Source organism: Rattus norvegicus, chromosome 4 (assembly GCF_021556685.1).
Source record: "Rattus norvegicus strain SHRSP/BbbUtx chromosome 4, alternate assembly SHRSP_T2T, whole genome shotgun sequence".
Taxonomy (NCBI): domain Eukaryota; kingdom Metazoa; phylum Chordata; class Mammalia; order Rodentia; family Muridae; genus Rattus; species Rattus norvegicus.
The window spans coordinates 67,419,092-67,446,030 of record NC_141537.1 but is presented as its reverse complement, the minus strand read 5'-3'; the positions used below and the strand labels follow the sequence as shown (position 1 = coordinate 67,446,030).

At 40.8% G+C, this 26,939-nt stretch overlaps 1 protein-coding gene and 1 long non-coding RNA gene across 8 annotated transcripts in view; both read right to left on the bottom strand.

The window, feature by feature from the left end:
* Positions 1–26,939, bottom strand: part of LOC148006257 (uncharacterized) — a 282,744-nt gene that overhangs the window by 52,215 nt on the left and 203,590 nt on the right. The window lies entirely within an intron of this gene.
* Positions 1–26,939, bottom strand: part of Trim24 (tripartite motif-containing 24) — a 125,091-nt gene that overhangs the window by 16,131 nt on the left and 82,021 nt on the right. For 4 of the 7 annotated variants that reach the window (XR_015685758.1, XR_015685759.1, XM_087658670.1 and 1 more), the window contains 4 exons: positions 8,603–8,720; positions 6,359–6,525; positions 2,897–3,070; positions 473–646 (listed from right to left, as the gene is read on the bottom strand). Coding sequence is in view for 4 of the 7 variants with exons in the window: in XM_087658670.1 (XP_087514796.1) it covers positions 473–646; positions 2,897–3,070; positions 6,359–6,525; positions 8,603–8,720 (633 nt within the window). In the remaining 3 variants the exon portion in view is untranslated. 7 annotated transcript variants of the gene reach the window in all.

The window sequence follows — 26,939 nt, the reverse complement described above, 5'->3', positions numbered from 1 at the left end:
GGCCAGCAACACAACACTGTTACTTTCTGCCTTTAGAAAGATGCTTTCCAAGTCCCTTGTCAAAGTTAAAGATCCTAAAGATTGACTATATTTCTTAATATGCTCAAGTAGACAGGTCTGGTGTCCTGCCTTTTCTGTAGCTTTGCACGCCTTACCCTTCAGGAACTGACCTGAGCTCTGCTCTTACTCCCCACTCTCTCCTCTGGACAGTAGTCTAGCCTTCCAGCTCACTTCCTAGCCTCGACTCCATGGCACATCTTCTGCAAACATCTTCAACGTCAGAGCCCAGAAAACATTCCTTTGTATGTCCAAATGTTCAGAATTTCTAATTTTACTCACATTTTATTTCTAAAGAATAAAACTAAGCTTTCAGAAATAGCTGATAAACCAATAAACCCATACCTTAAACTAAACCCACATTTACTGCCAATTTTCAGAGGAGGTTATTAGTACAGATTTTACATAAACTTACATCTGGAAGAGAAGGAAGATTGTAAGACCCTCCCACTGGTGCACTCAGATCAATCATGGGTGAACTGAAAGCTTTTCCATCGTACCCAGCTGCACTTGTGATCGTGGGACTGGAAGGAGTGGAGGAGGAGCTGCTGGCAGTTGTAGGCGTAGCCTGTCCACTGCTGATCTGCCACTGCGGTACCAAGACAGAATAATGAGAAATGTAAATAGACCCTCTTTGCACATATCAAAGACAGAGGCGACAGTCTATCATTACAGCTCAAATGTCCTTTGAAGGGAAAGAACCAGGGGAGAGAGAAAGGGAAGCATATTTTGTGTGTACACACACATGTGGTAATAATACCAAAAAACAAATAAGCCTTTTTTTTCTGGCAAAAAATAACTAGCATATACCAAAAAACAACCTCATATCCTTGCAAAATATATATACACACATATGAATTGTACAAGAAATATAAGCATACTAAAAGCAACTTCTTTGAAGTAAAGCTAGAGAACTGAAAACATACATTTTCTTTTATTCCTACCTGAAATGCCTAAAAATAGTCACATATTATTAGGGCTGTAAGATGCTTATACTTCCCTTCCTTACTTTTCATATATGACCAAGTAATTAAGCCTTATTGAGGACAGCTTTCTCATTCACATTTGCTTCAAAGCAAACACAAAATACAGCACTGATGGATAGTTAGCTAAAAAGGCAGATGGTTAATATGTACTAAGGCAAGGGAAACAAACTGTCCCTATGAAATTATTTCAATATTTGGTGTACTTGAAAAACATGAAAACTCAGAATAAATCTAGGGGTGGGAGAACTGAAAGCTATCCCAAAGTCATTCAGCAGAGAGCTGCCCAGACTCATTTATATATGGATGACACTGTAGAGTGACATTCTGAAACACGGTGTTCTGAAAAAAATCCCACATATATATGTAACTGTAAAAAGTATACACACAGAAACATGAAGTTGGGTGTGAATGTCATCTTTAGTACCTTCACACCCAATCTTTTTTATCTTATCCCTACGTATTTTTCTTCCTCCCCTTCCGAGAGTAACGAATCACTGTTGATGAGTACCTTTCTGGGGTTGTTACCTATGCACAAGATAAAACACAGAGATGAGATCATATCTCACAAAAATTAGGTGACATGACAGTTTCTTACTAGCTAAAAAGTATTACATGAGCATGGGATAATTTGGTGAATTTATGCATTAAAACTAATTTCTGGGGCCAGTGGGATGTTCGGTACATAAAGCACTTGCTGCAAGCCTGCCAACCTGATCCCTGAACCCACACCATGGAAGCTCGGACTCCACCAGCTCTCCTCAAACCTCAGAGAGCAGCTGTGCCAAAGCACTGCCCCGTCCTACGTGTTTGACCGTGGCACTTTAAAAAGTACAGGACACCTATGAATCTAACTCTACACAGAAAGTTCACAAGTCATGTTTCTCCTGGTTTATTGTTCACTTATTCATTCATGTTTACATTTTTGTCTAGAAAATATTAAAAGAAACTTCATAGTATTTACTGAAGCATGTGTACGCTATCCTGCTGTTTCCACAGAACTCTTGTTTGTCTCCCTAGCAGGAATGCTTCCATCTGCCCAAGGAATGCCACAGGCAAGATGTTTCCTATTCCCGTAGAGATGCGGCTGACCAAACAACCCTGATTTGGTCTTGAGACCTTCTGCCTTGTGAGCACATGCGATGACAGTGCTGAGGGCACGAGCGTGTTTTCCTGTCCTTGCTTCAAGTCTGTGGGCTGAGCTGCTCAAAGAAAAGTTCCAGAGCCTCGAGCCAGCAGAGAGGGGCGTGTGCAGCACAGCCTTGAGTCCCTGGTCCTATCTCTGGAGTTGAACCTTGGTTCCTTGGTACTGGTCACTGGCAGAAGGCAATGATCTAGCCATTAAAATCTAATAAATGGAGGGGTGATACTTGAAAGGTGCCAGGTGATTTTATATGCATTAGGACAACTGTCAACACAACTCTGCAAGGCACTCATATTTTTATAGCTGGAGTGAGATCTAAAAAAAATGTAGTTGGCAAGGCCATAAATTAGGAAAATAAATAGAATTTGATGCCAAGCATCAATTTAAACTTTTCTTTATAATGGTGAAGCAGAAACAAGTATGAATTTTAAAATATTACTAAATGAAACCCAGAGATGGTAAATCAATTCTTGATTACACACACACACACACACACACACACACACACACACACACACACAGTAGGCAAGGCTTCCTTGATTACAAAGCACTGAGATGTTTTCTTACCTGTCGCCATAGATCTGCTTCTACATATAGTCTGTATTTTCTACTCAACAGAAAAGCAAGCACGTGCCCTTCATCACCTATTGTCTACGTAAGCTCCTATGACCTGGCAGTACAGAGATGCACTGGAGAGAAAGGTAACACACACCTGTTTTATGGCCTGTTGAGCCAAAAAAGCCATCTGCAGGGGGTTGGGCTTTATTGCCTGCCGTGGTATATTCTGGCTGGGTGGGTACCTCAGCTGCTGAGGATAAGGAGGAAGCACTGGTCCATTGGGCTTAGGGCTGTGGTTCTGAAAGTTTATTAAGCGTGGTGGTGGATGCTAGAAGAAAGAAACAAAAGCACTGCAGTAACTAACAATGGCCTCCAAACCGGATCTTTACTGCATAAAATCCCAGAGGGTAACATCTCACCACAGAATGCTCACTGTTGGCACTAGTAGTCACTTAGAAAAGGGCAAGGGGAAAGAGTGGTTGGGAAGGGAAGGAAAGGGAAGGAGGAGGAGGAGGTGTGAGCAGGAGGAAGCACGCCTGACACTGGTGGATGGGGAAGGCTGGGTGGAGAGGCAAATCTGCCACATCTCCTCTGTCAATGCTGGCTTCAAACTGAGTTTAGCAAACCCTAAGCTCACACGCCAGTGTTTTTGACCACTCAACTGTGTTCATGGTTGGGAACTTGTTGCTTCGTTGTTCAAGACACCATAACTGTGTTTAAGATCAGGACTTCCTGAAGAAGGAGGCACTTCTGTCCTCGTTCACAGAAACAACTGAATCTTTAGCGCTGTAAGGTTCATGTGGCCACACCAAGACAGCCATAGGCGTAGCTCTGCCCTCCCTCCCCCAATTCTTCCTACTTTTGGATTTTTTTTTTCTCATACTCTAAATTGCTTCCTTTCCCCTCAGTTAAGAATATATTTCAGAACCATTGAAAAACACATCTGTACAGTGTTTCTGGACCCAACAGAAATTCCAAGGTGAAGTGCAGAGACAGCATTACTGAGTAACCACATAGGGGAACTAGCCAGAAGCCCTAACACCTTTCTGATTTTCCTATAAAACTTGGCACATGAGGGCTTCACACCATGAAAACACAAACAGAAAATAGTGAGGAATTACAGAGAGGTTTTCTAAATTTATTCAAAGGAAAACACACAGTTGATTTTTAAGGGAGAACAGATATTTCCTGTCACCTTAGTCTCATCCTTTTGCTCAACATAACGATTCAACCAAAAACAAACAGGCAAAAAACCCAAAACACCAAAAAACCAAAACAAATTGACACTCGACAAACTGACACTTGACGCCAGGGCACCAGACCAAATGCTAACCCCGTCTACCTTTAAGCTTACAGGTGAGCACAACGTGAGCTATGTTCTCCCTGTTTTCTAAACTGCTACAGTTGGGTTGATCTAGGAGAATGTTCTGACAAACTCCACATTAAATACCAGGCGGCCACCTAGCACTTTAGAGTGCCGGTGACATGGTTGATCTTCAGAGGAAGAATTATGAAATATCATGCAAGAGACTTTTCACAAGCACAAACTTCCAATCTACCTGTCCACAAGGACACATGGGAAGTATGATTTGCATATCCCACATGACGAGAAACACAAAGACATACACTTTTAGAAGGCAGTGCCCAAAAGGTATATGTACAAAAGCTGGTAGAAAATGAAGAAGCTAAAAATATAGAAGGAGGGTAAACTAATAGCAACAACAACAACAACAACAACAACAAAAACAACAAAATGGAAATGGGTATTTAGCAGAACAGATTTAAAAAGAAGAAAGGAATGGTAGTCATAGAAGTCTAAAAATAATATTCAAGGAAAGTTGTGAAAAGTACTTCTAGGTTAGAAAATAAGGTTGAATAGTAGAGGTTTTATACAGATTACAACACTAACTACTACAGACTGAAAACCAAAAGCCAACTTCTAGAGAAAGCAGGCTGCAGGCTTACATGCTCTTTGTCTGCCACTGCTTACATGGGTAAGCAGGTTCTTCACACAGCTACTGAGTTACTGCCCCAGTTATGGAAATGCACCTCATTAAGGTGATGGGAATCACTCCCTCCCTGGTTCCAAACTAGTGGTAGAGCATGTGCTTTCGCACGCGCAGGGGTCTGGGCTGTGTCCTAGCGCTACAAAATGGGCAAACAACAACAGACGCATGATGTATGTCTGTAACTCTCAATTAGTGCCGAAGAATTCTTTTTTTTTTTTTTTTTTTTTTGGTTCTTTTTTTCGGAGCTGGGGACCGAACCCAGGGCCTTGCGCTTCCTAGGCAAGCGCTCTACCACTGAGCTAAATCCCCAACCCCGAAGAATTCTTTAAAAGCTAGTTCATGTTTTACTAAATTGCTATTAAAAAGACTATATCATTTAGATGCTTTTTTTCATAAAGAACCACATTACATATCCTGGTGCTGGTAAACTCCTATAAAATAAATTCTCTCCTCCTAATGAACTAACAGTTCCTTTTTATCAGTTAGTCATCTCTGTGTTAGCCTCCTTTCCTTTTGCTTTTATTGCTAAGACAGTCTGAGCTAAGTTTGTTCTTAAGTGAAATGAGACTTTGTAGCATAGTTTTGTCCCATGTACTTGACTTCTGAAACTCCAACTCATTTGTGTCATTTACAAAATCATTACTAAACCTCTGTCCAAATAGGGAGAAGACAGAATTAAGTGAAATTTTAAGTTCTATGAACGAGGCAGATGCAACTTTACACCAAGCCTTTGTTCATCTAGTACATCCTATCTAACTGGAATACAATGTTTATACATAGAACTAAAAGCAGATGAGGGACTGGAGAGGTGCTTCAGTGAATAAGGCACTTGAGACCAGCCTCAGTAAGGGAGATAAGGGAGTAAGGGCACAAGGGAAGACATGATGTCACCCTCTTGCCTGCACAAATGATGTGTGCCTGCTTACCTGTACACATGAGAGCAAGCACACAGACACTTTAGCACAACGCAATGCAAACACATGCTTAAATAAATAGACTGAAAACGACAGAACAGCACACATCTAATAAGAATAGCAATAGTATATAGATTTGCTCAGGAAAAATTAAAAAGGCTGAAAAGACAGGACTCTAATGACTGCCTGGCTTTCTCTACTGACTAGTGTCCTAGTTTCTAGAATAAAGTGTGGTTTTCTAAATACTGCCTCCAAATAGACTCTTAAGTTACTGCTCAACTTGATGCACTACAGGACTTAAGAGACACATAGCTAACACCTGCCAGAGGCAGAAGTTGTTTGGGAATAGAACATTTATTCCCTGTCAGAACTGATGACAATGCATGGAGGCTGAAAGGAGACAGAGCAAACAAATCATCAAATCAGTTTGGAGGTGAGCTAAAAACTATGTGTTAGATCAAGGGTCCTTTAATGCAGTCAATTGTTAATATGTGAGTGAAGGGCAGTGTGTGGGGTGTGGATTACTGAAAGCTGCTCAACACAAGTACTCTATAGTTATCTAAGTTAGGATAGGCCCTCTTCCAAATTTACCTGAAGAGAGATGGAAGGCTGCTGGATGGGCCCCTGCATTCTAGGGTTTGGTGAACCCACAGGTGCCGGCCTCCGTTGCACCTGTTGCCTCTGAGCCATTACCTGTTGCTGAATATGCTGGAGTCGTAACTGAGCTAGGCTGATCTGTGTTGGGAACTTGGATAACTGGTTGGAGGGTAAACCACCTGGTGGCTGGGAGCTCTGTTCCACGACAGGATTCTGCTTAGGCATTTGTGGCTGGCTCTCTTTCTCCTCGATTACCAAAGAACCTAATTAAAGAAAAGAGAACAAGATAAAAATGTCTGGTAATTGGTGAAATACTATGTATTATATAGCTACTGAGTTGGATTTTAATTGCCAAACAATTTTGTACGCAGAAGACTGTAAACAATTAAAAACGGAGGATTCCCAATGAGGTTTTTATTTATTTATATTCTATAAAAACTTACCTTACAAAAATTCTAAGAATACTAATCCATTTAAAAATATTAAGACTTTTAAGAGCAGCCATCTCCAAGCCCGTGCTTTGTATCTCTCTTTTTTTAAGTAGGGTGGATCAAAGTGTTTGGTTCTAGCTTCTGGCTATGTATTTTGGTAAGGAAATGGCCACGAATGTCTCAAATTGGCCTGCAGGGGTCTCTATCACCTGGACTCCATGACTCTTTCTTGTTCTTCCTTTGTATGGATGGCATGCGTCTGGGTCTGCCTTCTCTTCCCACTGTGTTGTGGTGAGAGCACTGGCTCCTTCTCCAGCTCTGTGTCCTTTCTCACATATAATCTAGTCTTAAGGGTGCAGAGCAGTCTTATTTGATGATCCTAAAAGAAATCCAGGAACCCAAGATGCATCAAGGGAAAACCTGGCTGTGGGGAATGTCTAGGGAACTTCTGAGCTTGTTCCCAGCATTTCTCTGTGTGAAACGACAAGAAAGCTGAGTGGTTACTTTTGACTGCACTGCTTTCAAAGATTATCTACTTCCTAATGTTGCCAAGATGCTATTCTCTGACTCAATGAGTGCTGACTTAAGACGGAGTACTTCTCTGTATGTTATCCTTCAACTACTTACAGACACAGACCCTCTCCCTGCACCCCATACTATACATTCACACAGTTGAAAGCCTGACCAGAATAAGAAAAAGATCTAAAACCCCAAACAAATGGGGAGGGTAATGATAATGAGCAAGGGAGGAAACAGAAAAATCTTCTATAAATGAGATAAAGCAGTTGAGCCATCAGGGGCTTGAGCAATGGTTTTAAAACTTGTCAGACTTCTGACATGTTAACAGTGCTCACACCTACAAAGCTACTGCTTGCCAAGTAAGAAATTGATTTTAAATGCAAGACTGGGAAAAAGAAAGTCATATAGAACATTATGATTTTATGCTGGGTAGGTTGTCTACATAGTCAGGGTAGGCTGGCCTGAACCACACGAGACCTTTCTTGTCTTATCCCACTTTACCCCCACTGCAAAAAGCATAACTTGGGCTAGAGAAATAGCTGAGTGGTTAAGAACACTTGTTGCTCTTTTGGAAGACCCAAGTTCGGTTTCTAGTACCCCTGTTAGGCAGAGCACAACCACCCTGTAACTCCAGCTCCAGGAATCAAATGCCCTTTTCTGGACTGCATAGGCACCAGTACACCGAGGCACATACCATACAAACACATAAGCACGAGGCTGTTCACTAGCAGCAGGGAAATGGTATTTCTTCCAAAAGCATTCTAAATATCAAAAACCAAACTGACACGGGCAATGTGGAATTAATGGTAAAGTACTTATGCAGCTGTGATCCACAGCAAAGCATACACACACACACCCTAGACAAAGCCTACGTATCACATACAGTCAAGAGGAAATACATCCTGATATAGAGAGAGGTAACAATACAGACAAGGTTCTCGGGGTTGGTGAGATTGCTCAGTGGTTAAGAGCACTGGCTGCTCTTCCATTCCCAGCACTCACATGGCAGCTCGCAATCCTCTGCAATTCCAATAGGATCTGGGGCCCTGTTCTTGACAATGTTGTGGGCACTGCACACACATGATGCACAAACAAACATTCAGGCAAAATTCCCATATACATTAAAAAACAAAAAAGCAAGCACAAACAGGATTCTATGTGGAGAAGGAGGGCTCCTAAAACCCTAACTTAAGTACCTTATAAGCAAATGTATTTTCATATGTCATCTCAAAACAAGTACTATATATTCATGTGTCTGTGTTACCACATGCATATATTAATGACATACTGGAAAAAGTGTGACTGTAAAACAGGATAATGAATGGGAATATATTCAGTAATCTGTTATAACCGAAACAGTCACGAAGGGAAAATATATACAATGGCCTACCCAAGTTGATAATATTTTGAGCCCAGAAACTAGGATCACAGTGAAACTGGATGGTGTTGTTGGTCACAGGAGAAGCATCACACCTTGCACGGAGAAGGTGCCGTAACCTGTATGTAATCTAGAAGGAAGCAGAGAGAAAAACATCAGTATATTTCTAATGCAAATAATGTGATATAAGCTCAGTGAATTCCTAAAATAGTGTCTGGTATATGTGCGAAGAATCTCACTCGGGTTACAAACGGGTCACACAAGCCATACAACCCAGAACTCCTGAAGCAGAGGCAGGAGGGGCTCTTGAGTTGAGCACAGCCTGGTCCTACACAGTTCCAAGACAGCAGGACTACATAGAGACCTTGTCTCTAATTAAACAGATAAGTAAACAAACAAACAAACAAAGATTTCACCCCAAATTTTCTGCTCAAATATGTTACAACTTTGTGATATGACTCAGCTTATTGAACTAAAAGGTATCGTAAAGTGGCAAGTTAAACTGTCAGAACATGGTCCAAAAACAGTCCTGTGAGAATTCTGAGTGCTTGTGCGAAAACTCCAAGAAAGCCAGGCAAGACCTCGTGACCTCAGTTACTTCAACACAGTTCTGTTCTTGGAAGGTGCAGCCATGCTCCTCCCAGGTGTTCTGGGTGGGAGTGAGTTTACTTCAGCTGTCGTTATTCACATGCCTCTGTGGGAAACCATGTTTTTGACCTATGTGGCTTGTCCTTGCACTTGAGCATCTTACTCATGTGATCCTTGTTCCTTAGAGTATAAACTAATGCTCAAGACGACATTCTCTATTGCATGAGACTTTAGTCCACCTCAATTTTAGGCTCCAATCTCCCACGTTCACTTGGCCAACTAGAGTGGCAAATGAAACCAATTCTTAAAATTAACAACACTTTACAATATATCAACTCATTTTCCATGCATTTACTGTGCTTTTTCTTTTCTTTCCTTTTTTTTTTTTTTTTTTTGTTGAAATTTACTACTTCTATTTTGTGTGTATGGCTACTTTGCGTGCATGTATCTGTGCACCACTTTCACATCTGGTGTCCCCAGAAGATGGTACTGGGTCCATTAGAACTAGAGTTAGAGGCAGCTGGGAGTTGCCACATCTGAATTCAGGTCTTCTGTAATAACTGCCAGTGCTCTTAACTGCTGAGCCAATTCCCCAACCCTTATTACCTTATTCTTTTAAAGTACTCAGAATCCAGACTTACGGAAGTAAGGCACTGTAGAGAATACAAGTGAATTTCTGGCCATCAACTGGTTGGTTCTCACTACTTCTTAATGCAGGTTCATCTTAGAATCCCATGCTATCTAACACTAGATTTTCTTCATGCTACAGCCTCCAATGCCTGCCCCTCCAACTTCAGCTTCTGACACCTGCCTCTCCTTCTTCAGCACTACTGTCCCAATCCTCAACAATTCAATACCAACTCGATGCTGGGGCTTTGAGTCGCTCTGGCATGGATACCAGCAGTGAAGGTGCAGCTCCTACCGCCTTTGCTCTTAGGACTGTTCCTGCTCTTCCCTGCCAATACTCAACTGCATGCCAGTCACTACAAGTATTACCTCAAGCACACTCCCAACTCTTCTATCATTTACACAATTGCAAGTATTCTTTCTTCCCAGCAACCTCTCCTCTACACGAGGCAAAGCAACTCACCCTAATCTTTCTGTCGGAACTTAATGGAACTAATACAGCAACTGACCTCACCTCAAATATCTGACCAACTACTTCAGGAGGCTTGACATTTTGATGATTTGTTTGCTTTTCTATTCCCTTGTCTTAACAGACAACTTCAAGGGAGTTGATTTCCTGATGCTGCTTTAAGAGACTTCCCCATTGAGAATTCTCTGAGATCGGTGATGGCTTTACATATCACTCCCACCCCATTCTTCTAATGTGTTTAGTGGGGGTGATGATGGTCCTCTCCCAAGGGAGTCCCCAAACAACAGAAGCTACTGCCCTTGATGAAGACAACACACAGTGTGAACATAGGAAGGTAAGTTGAACGAACGTGGAACTCTCCCTGAGAACTATACAAGCTGCCAAGGGAGGAAAGCAACCAATAACTTTGCAACTGTAAAGCCAATGAGCTACCAAGATATCCAAAGATGCAATCGGGGCACTGAAACCAGCTGTCTAATTGGACTTACGGCCTGCTCATTAGGAGGGAATTCACAGCTGGTACTGTAAACCTGTGAACCTGTCTGCTGTTAGATAGCTTCTGCTAGACATGGCAGAGAAGCAGCATCAGGAAATTGCAAAGATATAGTTACCTACTTAAGGCTTGCACAATGACAATAACAGTTGACATGCCACTATAGATGGAGGAAATTTCACAAAGTCCACCTCTAGATGAATTACAGGAAAGCAATGGCTGTTCAGAAATAGAGTATCAGTTTTCATCAAGGGTGAGCTCCCTAATAGATTATCCAATTCAAAATGGTTAGCCCTAAAGACATCTACATATGAGCAACCCTAAATGGACTCAGGAGGTGGGTTTTGTTGTTGCTTGGTATGTGTATATGTAACAACAATAATAAAGAAATAGACTTGAATTTGAGAGGGAGTTGGGGCAAGGTAAGAGTGGAAATAAAGGAAATACAGAACCTATATTTGAAAATCTTTTTTTCTTTTTTCCTGGAGCTGGGGACCAAACCCAGGGCCTTGCGCTTGCTAGGAGCTAAATCCCCAACCCTGAAAATCTTTTAATTACTAAAAAGAATAGGAATAGAGAGGGTCCAGAGAATGGCCCAGCAGGTAACAGTTTTAGCACCCATATGGTTCACAAACATCCATAACTACAGTTCCAGGGGATATGAACCTTCTTCTGACCTCAGGCAGCGAGCACACATGTGGTGCACACACATAAAAGTAGGCAAAGCCTTTTATACATAAAATAAACTTAAATAAATGAATGAATGGGTATGTGAAGGAGCAGTTAAGTGCACTTGGTGCTTTTGCTGAGATTGGATCACATCTAGTGCCTCACAACTACCTACAACTCTGGTTCCAGAAGCTCTGATGCCACCTTCTTCAGGCATCCTTATATAAGCTGTGTGTGCACGTGCGCGTACACCCACACCCACAGGAGAGAGAGAGAGAGAGAGAGAGAGAGAGAGAGAGAGAGAGAGAGAGAGAGAAGAACCTAAAACAAGAGAATATTCAAAAGAAAGGAGAAATTTCAGAAAAAGGAAGGCAATAATTTAAGGAAGTTCAAGAACAAAAAGATTTTATTACAAATAAGAAAAGAGAACATAACAAATATATCCAAACCAATCAGTAGATACCAAAATAAAATCTTAATAAAGAATTGCTTCTGGTGGGGTCGTTACACAGGCAGGAGCAGATACTATCTATGACAAGCTCACACTTTGCTATATTCCAGGGCTGCCTTGGAGAGAGGATCAAGGCGAGCTCAAGGCCCAGTTCATCTACTCCTTTCTTTTGTGTTGCTCATTAGGTGGACAGTGGTTTGGGACCAAAGTTAGTTGGATAATTCTCAGATGACCCACTCAACCAGTACATAGTGTGGAATATACAGTAAAGTTAGTTTATTCCAGACAGTTTAGCTTGCTATGTTCCCAGGGCCAGGCTGATGTTATGCAGATATAAATTTGGTTATTGGGTGCCCTTTATGAAACTCATTTATGGGGCAGGGCAACTTTGCTACCCATAGGGAGGCACAGAAAGTTCTGAGCAGTCCACTGTCCAAACTAACTATGGTTTCTCAAGGCCTGTCTCTATCACAGTCACACACTGGGCTCAGTCTCCTGAACCTGTCAGCTGAGAGAAAAGAAGGTGGGTGCTCCATCCCCTTCGGCCTGTCTCTCACCAGAATCTTATCACCAATATCAGTGGATTTGGGGGCTGGGATGGGGTGTGGGAGTGTTCTGACAGGGGAGCCTGACAATATTTGTAGTACGATCTAGAGAAAAAGAAAAATAAAGCAATCTGCTTCCCAAAACAATAAGCTTAGGCGTGGCCTTCCTAGGATGGCTCCCATTATAGCAGCACAATTTATACAGTGGGAAACAGTACTTCTGTAGCACCAGCCTGCTACGCAAAGCCCAGACAAGCTAAATTCAGACTGTTTTTATGTTGTACATATATTTCTGTGTTGACTGTCATAGTAAGCCTCTTTCTTCCTTTCCTAGTTTGCTCACCCTCTGCCCTGTTGCCTCATCACCACACATGACTCTAAGCAGCTTTCTTCTGCAACATTCTAGTGTAAGCCTCTGACCTCTCGTTTTGGTGCAGAACTGACCTTCCTCCCTCCACCATCCAGCTGGCTGCAGGTTTTCTCTATCCCTGATTCCGAGTCACTTGTGCTCTTCTCTTGTGACCACCCTCAACATCTGGAAGTTTTACTGCTTCCTGTTTTGTGCCATGAAAATGCAGCTCTTCAAGGGCAACATCTGTTTTTGGCTACTGTCCTTCACCATTCAAAATGTTGTCCAGCAGGTGGAAATATTAAATAAGTAATTGTTAAATAAGTAAATTTTCTGCATGTGATTACAGTATCTCACACAACTATAGTAAGTCGACTAAAATGTATCAATGTACCTTGGAGATCATGTACTGTGCTAAGTTAATAGCACATAACACGATGAAACTTCCAAACCTTCCCTGTGTTTTCTTTTTTTATCTTTCTTACTCTAACAATTCTGATCATAAGTCATATATGAAATGTTAACTCAACTTGTACTGGCAAATGTCCTCATAACTTTTCCATTTTCTGAAATGCAATAAATTACATCTTATTTGGTTAATAATAAAAATGGAGGCTACAAAACCCCGTGGGAGAGAGACCTCACCGCCTGATCAGGTGGGCACTCCTGAGGCTGCAGAGCGGAGGAGACCACCAACACTGCCCACCCCTGCCCACATCCCTGGCCCAAGAGGCAACTGTATAAGGCCTCTGGGTTCCCGTAGGGGAGGGCCCAGGAGCGGCAGGATCCCTGCGCCTGAGACACCGCCGGAACCTGAAGGAAACAGACCAGATAAACAGTTCTCTGCACCCAAATCCCGTGGGAGGGAGAGCTAAACCTTCAGAGAGGCGGACACGCCTGGGAAACCAGAAGAGACTGCACTCTGTGCACATCCAGACGCCAGAGGAAAACACCAAGCGTCATCTGGAGCCCTGGTGCATGGAGGCTCCCGGAAAGAGCGGCGCAGATCTTCCCAGTTGCTGCCGCCGCGGAGAGGACTTAGGCAGTACCCCACGAGCAAACTTGAGCCTTGGAACCACAGGTAGGACCAACTTTTCCCCTGCAAGAAACCTGCCTGGTGAACTCAAGACACAGGCCCACAGGAACAGCTGAAGACCTGTAGAGAGGAAAAACTACATGCCCGAATGCAGAACACTCTGTCCCCATAACTGGCTGAAAGAAAACAGGAAAACAGGTCTACAGCACTCCTGACACACAGGCTTATAGGACAGTCTAGCCACGGTCAGAAATAGCAGAACAAAGTAACACTAGAGATAATCTGATGGCGAGAGGCAAGCGCAGGAACCCAAGCAACAGAAACCAAGACTACATGGCATCATCGGAGCCCAATTCTCCCACCAAAGCAAACACGGAATATCCAAACACACCAGAAAAGCAAGATCTAGTTTCAAAATCATATTTGATCATGATGCTGGAGGACTTCAAGAAAGACATAAAGAACTCCCTTAGGGAAACACAGGAAAACATTAATAAACAAGTAGAAGCCTACAGAGAGGAATCGCAAAAATCCCTGAAAGAATTCCAGGAAAACACAATCAAACAGTTGAAGGAATTAAAAATGGAAATAGAAGCAATCAAGAAAGAACACATGGAAACAATCCTGGACATAGAAAATCAAAAGAAAAGACAAGGAGCTGTAGATACAAGCTTCACCAACAGAATACAAGAGATGGAAGAGAGAATCTCGGGAGCAGAAGATTCCATAGAAATCATTGACTCAACTGTCAAAGATAATGTAAAGCAGAAAAAGCTACTGGTCCAAAACATACAGGAAATCCAGGACTCAATGAGAAGATCAAACCTAAGGATAATAGGTATAGAAGAGAGTGAAGACTCCCAGCTCAAAGGACCAGTAAATATCTTCAACAAAATCATAGAAGAAAACTTCCCTAACCTAAAAAAAGAGATACCCATAGGCATACAAGAAGCCTACAGAACTCCAAATAGATTGGACCAGAAAAGAAACACCTCCCGTCACATAATTGTCAAAACACCAAACGCACAAAATAAAGAAAGAATATTAAAAGCAGTAAGGGAAAAAGGTCAAGTAACATATAAAGGCAGACCTATCAGAATCACACCAGACTTTTCGCCAGAAACTATGAAGGCCAGAAGATCCTGGACTGATGTCATACAGACCCTAAGAGAACACAAATGCCAGCCCAGGTTACTGTATCCTGCAAAACTCTCAATTAACATAGATGGAGAAACCAAGATATTCCATGACAAAACCAAATTTACACAATATCTTTCTACAAATCCAGCACTACAAAGGATAATAAAGGGTAAAGCCCAACATAAGGAGGCAAGCTATACCCTAGAAGAAGCAAGAAACTAATCATCTTGGCAACAAAACAAAGAGAATGAAAGCACACAAACATAACCTCACATCCAAATATGAATATAACAGGAAGCAATAATCACTATTCCTTAATATCTCTCAACATCAATGGCCTCAACTCCCCAATAAAAAGACATAGATTAACAAACTGGATACGCAATGAGGACCCTGCATTCTGCTGCCTACAGGAAACACACCTCAGAGACAAAGACAGACACTACCTCAGAGTGAAAGGCTGGAAAACAACTTTCCAAGCAAATGGTCAGAAGAAGCAAGCTGGAGTAGCCATTCTAATATCAAATAAAATCAATTTTCAATTAAAAGTCATCAAAAAAGATAAGGAAGGACACTTCATATTCATCAAAGGAAAAATCCACCAAGATGAACTCTCAATCCTCATCTTCGATTGGTTTATATACAAGTGTGCAATTTCTAGGCTTGAAAGTAAAATGATGCTATCTGGTGCTGGATAGAGGAGCCTTATTTTTTATTATGGCAGCTTGCTATTTTTGTAACATGGTGATTTGGTTGAACACATTAAAGTACAGTAGTAACTGATCTCCCCCTCTTCCTGGATGAGTGAGGAGATGATTAAATGTTGATGTCAGCATCCATGAGCATATTCAGATGAGCTTCTGCTTCTGTTGAAAAGGATGCTGTGTTTGATTGTGGTCCGAAGCTTTGAAGCACTACTTGGCATCTCCTTCCTTGGAGGTCTCACTGTTTAAACATAACAGATTTGATAGCTTGTTGGTAAGGTGAGGTCCAGCTTGTCTCCACTAGGTCATCTTCATGTGAATCCGGTGGTTATACGGTTTTGTTCTAGGGATATTTCATTTTTTTAATAACGGTTTTAGCTGACATTCATGGAGAGAATGAATCCTTAGAAGTGTGCCACTAGTGAAAGGAAATCCTGTCTAGAGTATGTTTCTTTACAAAGCTGTGTCACACCATCCTTTGGGCCCTCTGCTGGAAAAGTAGAATCAAGTCTCAAATAATGCCTTTTAAATTGTATCCTCTAGTATTATAGATGTAGGACAGTACTGTATCATACCTCTGTGGATGTAAAATAGCTTGTACCTGCTTTATGATACGTAGTAGTGACCGTGTTTTATCAGAGCTGTTTTTAATTATGTTGCTCAGAATGTTTTCTTTCCAGATGATGATTGAGAAGCTAATTTAAAAAAAAAAATGGTGCCAGGTACCACAAGAGTAACAGAACTGTGCTGTTTTCTCGGGTTTTGTTTTTTTACTTTTTTTTTTAATGGAGTGTGCTGGATGTCTCTACAGTTTTGTTCAGATGACTGCAGAACCTGGAAAAGCTGTTGCTGCTGTTGATGCATAACACACTGCTATTATTGGTCTTTTTATATAAATATAAAAATATATATACAGATATATAATTTGAATTTTTTGAAACTTTACCTGTGCTGTCAACTTTCGAAAAAAGTATCCCCGTTTACTGTGTTGAGTTGGCACTGTACAGAAATTAACAGCCATATTGGTCTAGAAATGTTGAACTTAAGTTTTTTCCATTTGTACAGGGGTAACACACTGTATTAAATATGTAAGGTCTTATATACGTGGGTTTGATTACAAAAACTAATAAAGTATTCTCTAAAAAAAAAAAAAAAATGGAGGCTAAAGATACAGTTCTATTGGTACATAGCTTGCCCAGTATGCAGAAAGCTGTGGGTTTAATCCCCAGAACCACACAAACTGGTTATGGTGGTATGCATCTAATCCCTGCATTCCAGAAGAGGAGGCAGAAGATCAGACATTCAGACTACATAGTAAGGAAGGTCAACCTTAGCCACAAACAAACACGGCAGTGAAAAAAATATAATGTATTTTTCAATATGCATTTTATGAAATAAACTGGGCCAACTCTCATGAATTACCTCATGTATTTTTTTCTTTCACTTTACATATTTTCTTAGGAAGACAAGATTGTAATTTCAGCAGCTTGTAACAGTACAACGTTCTTGACTAAGTGTCCTGTTCTTCTAGTAAACTTACTCCTTTACCCCTGCAACCATGGACTCCATACAGGTGAGGTAGTGTAGGGTACACTTGGTGCTTCTCACATCACATAGAATATTCTCCAAGTTTGCCCTACACAACTGACAGTTTGCTATAGTTTCTATGAAAACATCATTGAAACATGTTGAAATTTATTCCTACTGTGACTCATTAAGTACTATAGGTGGGGTTTAATAGAATCATTGTGACTAGGCTTATAAAGAAAGCCACTCTGCAGACTCATGAACATGCTTGTTGTTAAGTGATACCTTTTCCTACCTTTAAACATGGAGGCTCTTCAACATGAAGGCCTTTACCATATGCAAGCCCTCAAACTTTGCACACTACACAGCAATCTTCAGAACAATGGGTTGAATAGCCTTTTTAAAAAAAAAAACAAAAACAAAACAATAAATAGTATTGGTTGTAAACATTGGGTAGCAGGTAACTTATATTAACTTCATCTGCTTTGGATATGTACCCCAAAGTCAGATTATTAGGTTGTTATGATAGTTCTACTTTTATCTTTTTTGAAGAACATTTATATTGTTTTTTTACACACTATACTAATTTAGTCACTGGCAGTATAAAAAGGTTCCCTTTTCAACACATCTCCAATTTTTAAAATGATAAAAGTCTGCTACAAGACTAAATAAAAGAACCCTTCCATTCTTCTCACCAGAACCCTCAACTGTTAATAATTATTTGCTTCAGCATCCACTCAACCTCTCCCATACATGTTATTTGGAGAGCAAGATACAGACACAAAGTCCTATACCCACTGCAGTATAACTGAAGTAAAGCAAAGATTTAAAATACTTAGTAAACTCTAAAATCCGAAAGCCCCTGATTAAGGGCACCATCCAATGCCAACACTTGGCCGGCTCCATGTCCTGCCTGAGTCCTGTCTGGTCTCGGATGCAGCACACTCTGCACTCCCTGCTCCTCCTAAGTACTTGAAACCAGGATGGCAGGCCCTGCTACGGACAGCATACACCAAATATATACAAATGCACACCTGTATTTACACATATACAGCTGTTTGCTCAAATTCAGAAACTCTGTACTAAAGGATTCTCTCCAATGAACATAACTTGGAACATGCCCTGGCGTTCCTTCTGTCTTTCTAAGATGTTCCTGGAAGGTGGAACGCCGTCACCACCTCCAATACATCCATTTGATTATCTGACAGACCAACCACGTCCAAGGCAGTCTCATGATCGTGGTTATTCCACTGTAGTCTGAACCTAAAATGTGCCGCACGGGCTGCTGTTTGTAATACTCAGTTCTTAGCTGCAGAGCTATTTTGAAGAGTGTGGATCCTGACTGGTTGAAAAAAGTGTTATCTAGCCCTACTTCTTCTGGGTTGCTGCCACTGTGGACTGAGATCTAGCTGAAACCATAAACTAAAAACAAAACAAAACAAAGCAAAACAAACCCTGCAATGTCTAAACTTTTCGATATTTTGTCACAGTTCTGATATTGGCTCATGTTTCTGGGTGGCCTGGAGTCCTTGTCCCATTATGTCCTTATTTACAAAGCTAGTATCATGCCAGAGAGGTGCACATTTTTTCCCCATGTATATGAGTACACTGTAGCTGTCTTCAGACGCACCAGAAGAGGGCATCAGATCCCATTACAGATGGTTGTGAGCCACCATGTGGTTGCTGAACTCAGGTCTTCTGGAAGAAGAGTCAGTGCTCTTAACCACTGAGCCATCTCTCCAGCCTACAACGCTTTTACTTCAAAAACTTCTTCTTAGGTGACACACAGACCTAGTAGTTTCAATACTGAATGTGGATAGTTTAATTTCTTGTAAGAAGAACAAATAAGAACACGAGTACTGGGGGGTTTGGGAGCTGGAGGGCGGCCTAGGACAGGACCCTTCTGGTTCCATCTAAGCTCAGAGCTGGTGCTGTCCCACAACTCTAGGACACTAAACCTGCCTGGAAAGAGCTGGTCTGCCAGGAGGACTCTCCCTCCTAAGCCAACAGCCCACAGGTGGGACTCCACTTTCTCTTCATTGACTGTCCAAAAAGAGACTGGCCGGGAGTGCACAGGGCTCAGAAGCCTCGGGGTGGCCTAGGACAGGACCCATCTATTTCCATCTGCTCCCAGAGCTGGGGCTGTCCCACAGCCCTAGGACACAATACCTGCCAGCATAGAGCTGGTCTGCCAGGAGCACTCTCACTCCAACGATCACAGGCTCATAGGAAAGACAAGTTCCAGTCAGAAACAGCAAGACAAAGTAACATCTGAGATAAGCAGATGGCAAGAGGCAAACACAAGACCCTCAGCAACAGAAAACAAGACTGCTTGGCATCATCAGAACCCAGTTCTCCCACTGCAGCAAGTCCTGGAAACCACAACACACCGGAAAAGCAAGATTCTGATTTAATCACATCACATGATGATGATAGAGGACTTTAAGAAAGACATAAATAACTCCCTTCAAGAAACAGGACAACACAGGTAAACAAGTAGAAGCCCTTAAAGAGGAAACACAAAAATCCCTTAAAGAATTACAGGACAACACAACCAAACAGGTGAAGGAACTGAACAAACCATCCAGGATCTAAAAATGGAAATAGAGATAATAAGGAAATCACGAAGGGAGACAACCCTGGAGATAGAAAACCTAGGAAAAAGATCATGAGTCATAGACGCAAGCGTCATCAACAAGATACAAGAGATTGAAGAGAGAATCTCAGGGCAGAAGATACCATAGAAAATATTGACACAACAGTCAAAGAAAAAGCTCCTAACCCAAAACATTCAGGAAATCTAGGACAAAACCTAGGAATAATAGGTATAAAAGAGAATGAAGATTCCCAACTTAAAAGGCCAGTAAATATCTTCAACAAAATTATACAAGAAAACTTCCCTAACCTAAAGATGCCTATGAACATACAAGAAGTCTACAGCACTCCAAACGGAGTGGACCAGAAAAGAAATTCCTCCTGTCACATAATAGTCAAAACATCAAATGCACAAAACAAAGAAAGAGTATTAAAAGCAGTAAGGGAAAAAGGTCAAGTAACATATAAAAGCAGACCTACCAGAAATATACCAGACTTCTCACCAGAGGCTATGAAAGTTAGAAGATCATGGACAGATGTCATACAGACCCTAAGAGGACACAAATGCCAACTCAGGTTACTGTATCCAGCAAAACTCTCAATTAACATAGATGGGGAAACCAAGATAATACATGACAAAACCAAATTTACACACAGTATTTTTCCACAGATCCAGCCCTACAAAGAATAATAGATGGAAAACTCCAATACAAGAAGGGAAACTACACCCTAGAAAAAACAAGAAAGTAATCTTCTGGCAAAAAAACCCTCAAAAGATAGCCATACAAACATAATTCCACCTATAACAATGAAAATAACAGGAAGCGATCACTATTCCTTAATATCTCTTAACATCAATGGACTCAATTCCCCAATAAAAAGACACACACTAACAGACTGGATACATAAACAGGACCCAACAATGTGCTGCATACAGAAAACACCTCAGAGACAAGGGCAGACACTAACTCAGAGTAAATGGCTGGGAAAAAATTTTTCCAAGCAAATGGTCCTAGGAAACAAGCTGCAGTACAAATTCTTTTTTTTTTTTTTTCTTTTCTTTTTTCCGGAGCTGGGGACCGAACCCAGGGCCTTGCGCTTGCTAGGCAAGCGCTCTACCACTGAGCTAAATCCCCAGCCCCAGTACAAATTCTAATATCAAATAAAATCAACTTTTAACCAAAAGTTATCAAAAAAGATAAGGAAGGACACTTCATACTCAAAGGAAAAATCTACCAAGATGAATTCTCAAATATGAGTATATAAGCTCTGAATGCAAGGGCACCCACATTCATAAAAGAAACTTTACTTAAGCTTAAAGCATACATTGCACTACACACAGTAATAGTGGGAGGCTTTAACACATGGCTCTCATCAAGGGACAGATCATGGAAACAGAAAATAAACAGAGACACAGTGAAACTAACAGAAGTCAAGAACCAAATGGATTTAACAGATATCTATAGAACATTTCATCCTAAAAGAAAAGAATATACCTTCTTAGCACCTCATGATATCTTCTCAAAAACTGATCATATAATTGGACATAAAACAGGCCTCAATAGATACAAGAAGATTGAAATAATCCCATGCATTCTATAAGATCACCATGGACTAAAGCTGGTCTTCAATTACAACAAAAACAACAGAAAGCCCACATACACATGGAAACTGAACAACACTCTACTCAACGATAAATAAAAGAAATAAAGAGTTGGGGATTTGGCTCAGTGGTAGAGTGCTTGCCTAGCAAGCGCAAGGCCCTGGGTTCGTTCCCCAGCTCCGAGGGGAAAAAAAAAAAAAAAAAAAAAAGAAAAGAAATAAAGAAAGAAATCAAAGACTTTTTAGAATTTAATGAAAAATGAAGGCACAACATTATGGGATTATCCCAACTTATGGGATACAGTGAAAGCAGTGCTGAGAAGGAAAACTTAGCTCGGAGTGCCCCCAAAAAGAAATTTGAGAGGGCATACATTATCAGCATGATAGCACACATGAAAGCCCTAGAACAAAAAGAAGCAAATTCACACAAGAGGAGTAGAAGGCAGGAAATAAACTCAGAGCTGAAATCAACCAAGTATTTAAAAAAAGAACTATATAAAGAATCAACAAAACTAGGAGCTGGTTCTTTGAGAAAAGTTAGATAAACCCTTAGCCAGCCTAACAAGAGGGCAGAGAGACAGTATCCAAATGAACAAAGTCAGAAATGAAAAGGGAGACAAGAGAAACTGAGAAAAAACAAACAAACAAACAAAAAAAAAACATCAGACCCTACTACAAAAGCCTATATTCAACAAAACTGGAGAATGAAATGGGCAATTTTCTAGACCAGGTACTAAAGTTAAATCAGGATCAGATAAACCATGTAAACAGTCCCATAACATCTAAAGAAATAGAAGCAGTCATTTAGGTTTCCCAACCAAAAAAAGCCCAGGACTTTAGTCAGGCTTTAGTGCAGACTTCTATCAGACATTCAAAGAAGATGTAATACCAATATTCTTCAAACTATTACACAAAATAGAAACAGAAGGAACACTACCCAATTCCTTCTATGAAGCCACAATTACACTTATACCTAAACCACACAAAGACTCTGCAAAGAAAGAGAATGTCAGACCAATTTCCCTCATGAATATTGATGCAAAAATACTCAATACAGTTCTCGAAAGCTGAATCCAAGAGCACATCAAAACGATCATCTGTCATGATTAAGCAGGCTTCATCCCAGGGTTCAATATAGAGAAATCCACCAATGTAATCCACTATATAAACAAACTTAAGGGAAAAAAACCACATGATCATTTCATTAGATGCTGAGAAAGCATTTGACAAAATTCAACACCCCTTCATGATAAAAGTCTTGGAAAGAACAGGAATTTAAGACCCATACCTAAATATAGTAAAAGCAATATACAGCAAACCAGTAGCCAACATTAAACTAAATGGAGAAACTTGAAACAATCCCACTAAAATCAGTCACTAGACAAGGTTGCCCACTCCCTTGCTACCTATTCAATACAGTACTTCAAGTCCTAGCCAGAGCAATCAGACAACAAAAGGAGGTGAAGGGGATACAAATTGGAAAGGAAGCAGTAAAATATTATTTGTAGTGATATGATAGTATACTTAAGTGACCCCAAAAATTCCACCACGGAATACTAAGTCTGATAATCAACTTCAGCAAAGTGGCTGGATATAAAATCAATTCAAATAAATCAGTAGCCTTCTTCTACTCTGAAGATAAACAGGCTTGAGAAAGTAATTAGGGAAATGAAACCTTTCACAATAGCCACAAATAATATAAAAAACCTAGGAGTGAATCTAACCAAGTAAGTGAAAGATTTGTATGACAAGAACTTCAAGCCTCTGACAAAAGAAACTGAAGAAGATCTCAGAAGACGGAAAGATCTCCCATGCTCATGGATTGGCAGGATTAATACAGTACAAATGGCCATCTTGCCAAAAGTAATCTACAGATTTAATGCAATCCCCATCAAAATTCTAACTCAATTCTTCATAGAAAGAGCAATTTGCAAATTCATTTGGAATAACAAAAAAGTCAGGATAGTGAAAACTATCCTCAACAATAAAAGAACTTCTAGGGGAATCACCATCCCTGACCTTAAGTTGTATTACAGAGCAATAGTGATAAAAAAACAAACCTGTATGGTATTAGCACAGAGACAGGCAGGTAGATCAATGGAAGAGAATTGAAGACCCAGAAATGAACTCACACACCTATGGTCACTTAATCTTTGATAAAGGAACTAAAACTATCCAATGGGAAAAAAAGACAGCATTTTCAACAAATGAATGGTGCTGGTTCAACTGGAGGTCAGCGTGTAGAAGAATGCAAATTGACCTATTCTCTCCTTGTACAAAGCTCAAGTTCAAGTGCATCCAATACATCCACATAAAACCAGATACACTCAAACTAATAGAAGAGAAAGTGGGGAACACATGGGCACAGGGGAAATTTTCCTGCACAGAACACCAGTGGCTTGTGCTCGAAGATCAAGAATCAACAAACAGGACCTCATAAAATTGCAAAGCTTCTGTAAGGCATAGGATAGTGTCAATAGGACAAAACAGCCACCAACAGATTGAGAAAAGATCTTTAAGAATCCTACAACTGATAGAAGGCTAATATCCAATATATATAAAGAACTCAAGAAGTTAAGACTCTAGAGAATCAAATAATTCTATTAAAAAATGGGAATGCTTCACTCCTTCTTTAAAAGGGGAACAAGAATACCCTTGGCAGGGAATAGGGAGGCAAAGTGTAGAACAGAGGCAGAAGGAACACCCATTCAGAGCCTGCCCCACATGTGGCCCATACATATACAGCCACCAAACTAGGTAAGGTGGATGAAGCAAAGAAGTGCAGGCCGACAGCAGCCGGATGTAGATCTCTCCTGAGAGACACAGCCAGAATACAGCAACAGAGGCGAATGCCAGCAGCAAACCACTGAACTGAGAACGGGACCCCTGTTGAAGGAATCAGAGAAAGAACTGGAAGAGCTTGAAGGGGCTCGAGACCCCATATGTACAACAATGTCAAGCAACCAGAGCTTCCAGGGACTAAGCCACTACCTAAAGACTATACATGGACTGACCCTGGGCTCCAACCTCATAGGAAGCAATGAATAGCCTAGTAAGAGCACCAGTGGAAGGGGAAGCCCTTGGCCCTGCCAAGACTGAACCCCCAGTGAACGTTATTGCTGGGGGGAGGGTAGTAATGGGGGGAGGATGGGGAGGGGAAGCTCATATAGAAGGGTAGGGGGAAGGGTCAGGGGATGTTGGCCCGGAAACTGGGAAGGGGAATAACAATCGAAATGTAAATAAGAAATACTCAAGTAAAATAAAGATTTAAAAAAAAAAAAAAGGGATACAGAGCTAAACAAAGAATTCTTAACTGAGGAATATTGAATACCTAAAGAAATGTTCAACGTCCTTACTCATCAGGGAAATGCAAATGAAAACAACCCTGAGATTCCACCTCACACCAGTCAGAATGGCGAAGATCAAAAACTCAGGTGACAGCAGATGCTGGCAAGGATGTGGAGAAAGAGGAACATTCCTTCATTGTTGGTGGGATTGCAAGCTGGCACAACCACTCTGGAAATCCGTCTGGCAATTCTTCAGAAAATTGGACATTGTACTACCTCTGAGAAACCAGCTATAACACTCCTGGGCATATACCCAAAAAGATGCTCCAACATACAACAATGGCACATGCTCTACTATGTTCATATCAGTCTTATTTGTAATAGCCAGAAGCTAGAGAGAACACAGATGTCCTTCAACAGAGGAATGGCTGTAGAAAACATGGCACATTTACACAATGGATTATTACTCAGCTATTAGAAACTACATGAAATTCCAAGCAAATGGATTGAACTAGAAAATATCATCCTGAGTAAAGTAACCCAGTCACAAGAAAACACACATGGTATGCACTCACTGAGAAGTGGAAATTAGTCGAAAAGCTTGAAATATCTAAGAAAAAATTCACAGGTCCTATGAAGCTCAAGAAGATGGGAAGACCAAAGTGTGGATGCTTCATTCCTTCTTAGAAGGGAGAACAAAATACTCACAGGAGAAAATACAGGGACAAAGAGGAGAGAACAAGAACTGAATAAAAAGTCATCCAGAGACTGCCCCACATGGGGATCCATCACATATGCAGCCACCAGACCAGTCACTTGCTGATGCCAAGAAGTGCTTGCTGACAGGAGCCAGATATGGATGTCTCTTGAGAGACTCTGCCAGAGCCCTCCTGATACAGATGAGGATGGTTGCAGCTAACCATTGGACTGAACAAGGGGACCCCAGTGGAGGAGTTAGAGAAAAGACTGAAGAGCTAAAGAGGTGTGCAACACCATAGGAAGAACAACAATATCATCCAACCAGAGTTCCCAGGGACTAAACCACCAACCAATGAGTACACATGGAGAAACCCATGACTCCAGTCACATATGTAGCAGAGGATGACACTGTCCAGCACCAATATGGGGGAAAGCCCTTGGTCCTGTAAAGGCTCATTTCCCCAATGTAGGGTAATGTCAGGGCGTTGAGTTTGGAGTGGGTGCGTGGGACTCGGAGCATCCTCATAGAAGCAGGGGGAGGGGAAAGAGGGGGCAAAGGTGATAACACTTGAAATGTAAATACAGAAAATATCCAAGAAAAATAACTTTTTTTTTTAAAGAAAAGGAAATAGATCTGGATCTGGAACTAAATTAGAACAGTGTTACAGATAAAATAAAAGATTTATAATAGCACAAAAAAAAAGAATATGAATACTGGAGCTGGACAAATAGCTCTATGGGTTAAGAGTGATTGCTGCTCTTCCTGAGGACCCGGGTATCCTTCCCAATAAAGGTTCATGTTGGACTACTCAGTCATTTTTTTGTAAATCCAACTCCAGCAGTTGGTGCTCTGTTCTGACCTCTGCGGGCACTCAAAAAACATACACATAAGGGTAAACAACTATAATTACAAGGAACTGTAAGGCATATTCCTTGGCTGTAATTACTTCTAAGCTAAGATGTAAATCCTTTCCATTTAATATTAAGGTTTTATTTATACCACAGGTATACTTAAAGGTACTATTACATAGATACTATTTACATATACTTATATAGTACTTATAGGTACAGGTACTATTTACATATTTGCAGAACACATAATAGAAAGGTCTAAAGGTAATATCAGATATGGCCAAACTTGGCTCCTTGTCATACATGCTTAGGATTTTTTCTGCTTTATTTATTATCTATCTAAATAAAAGTGTAAGTCATTAGACTTGACAGAATTCCTGATATCCTTTAGATAAACCTAAAAGCTCTAAGTCCTCTTGCAGCTAGTACAAGAGATTAAGTGAAGGTTCACTAAGTCTTTCTGTTCATCTCTTCAGATCTACAAAAACTTAAAATGAACTCAAGCTGTATTTATAATGAAGAAAATCTAGCTACTATTCAACAAAACAAGGAACAAAAAGATTTCTAATAGAAAAAGTAACATAATGTTTGAGGTGTTTTGGGGGGGAATAGGGAGGAGAGGTGCTGGGGAATAAATCCAAGGCCTTAATATATTACACGTACTTAGTAGTTGTGCCAGTGAGCCCTGGCTCTACAACTAGCTCCTTTTAACAATT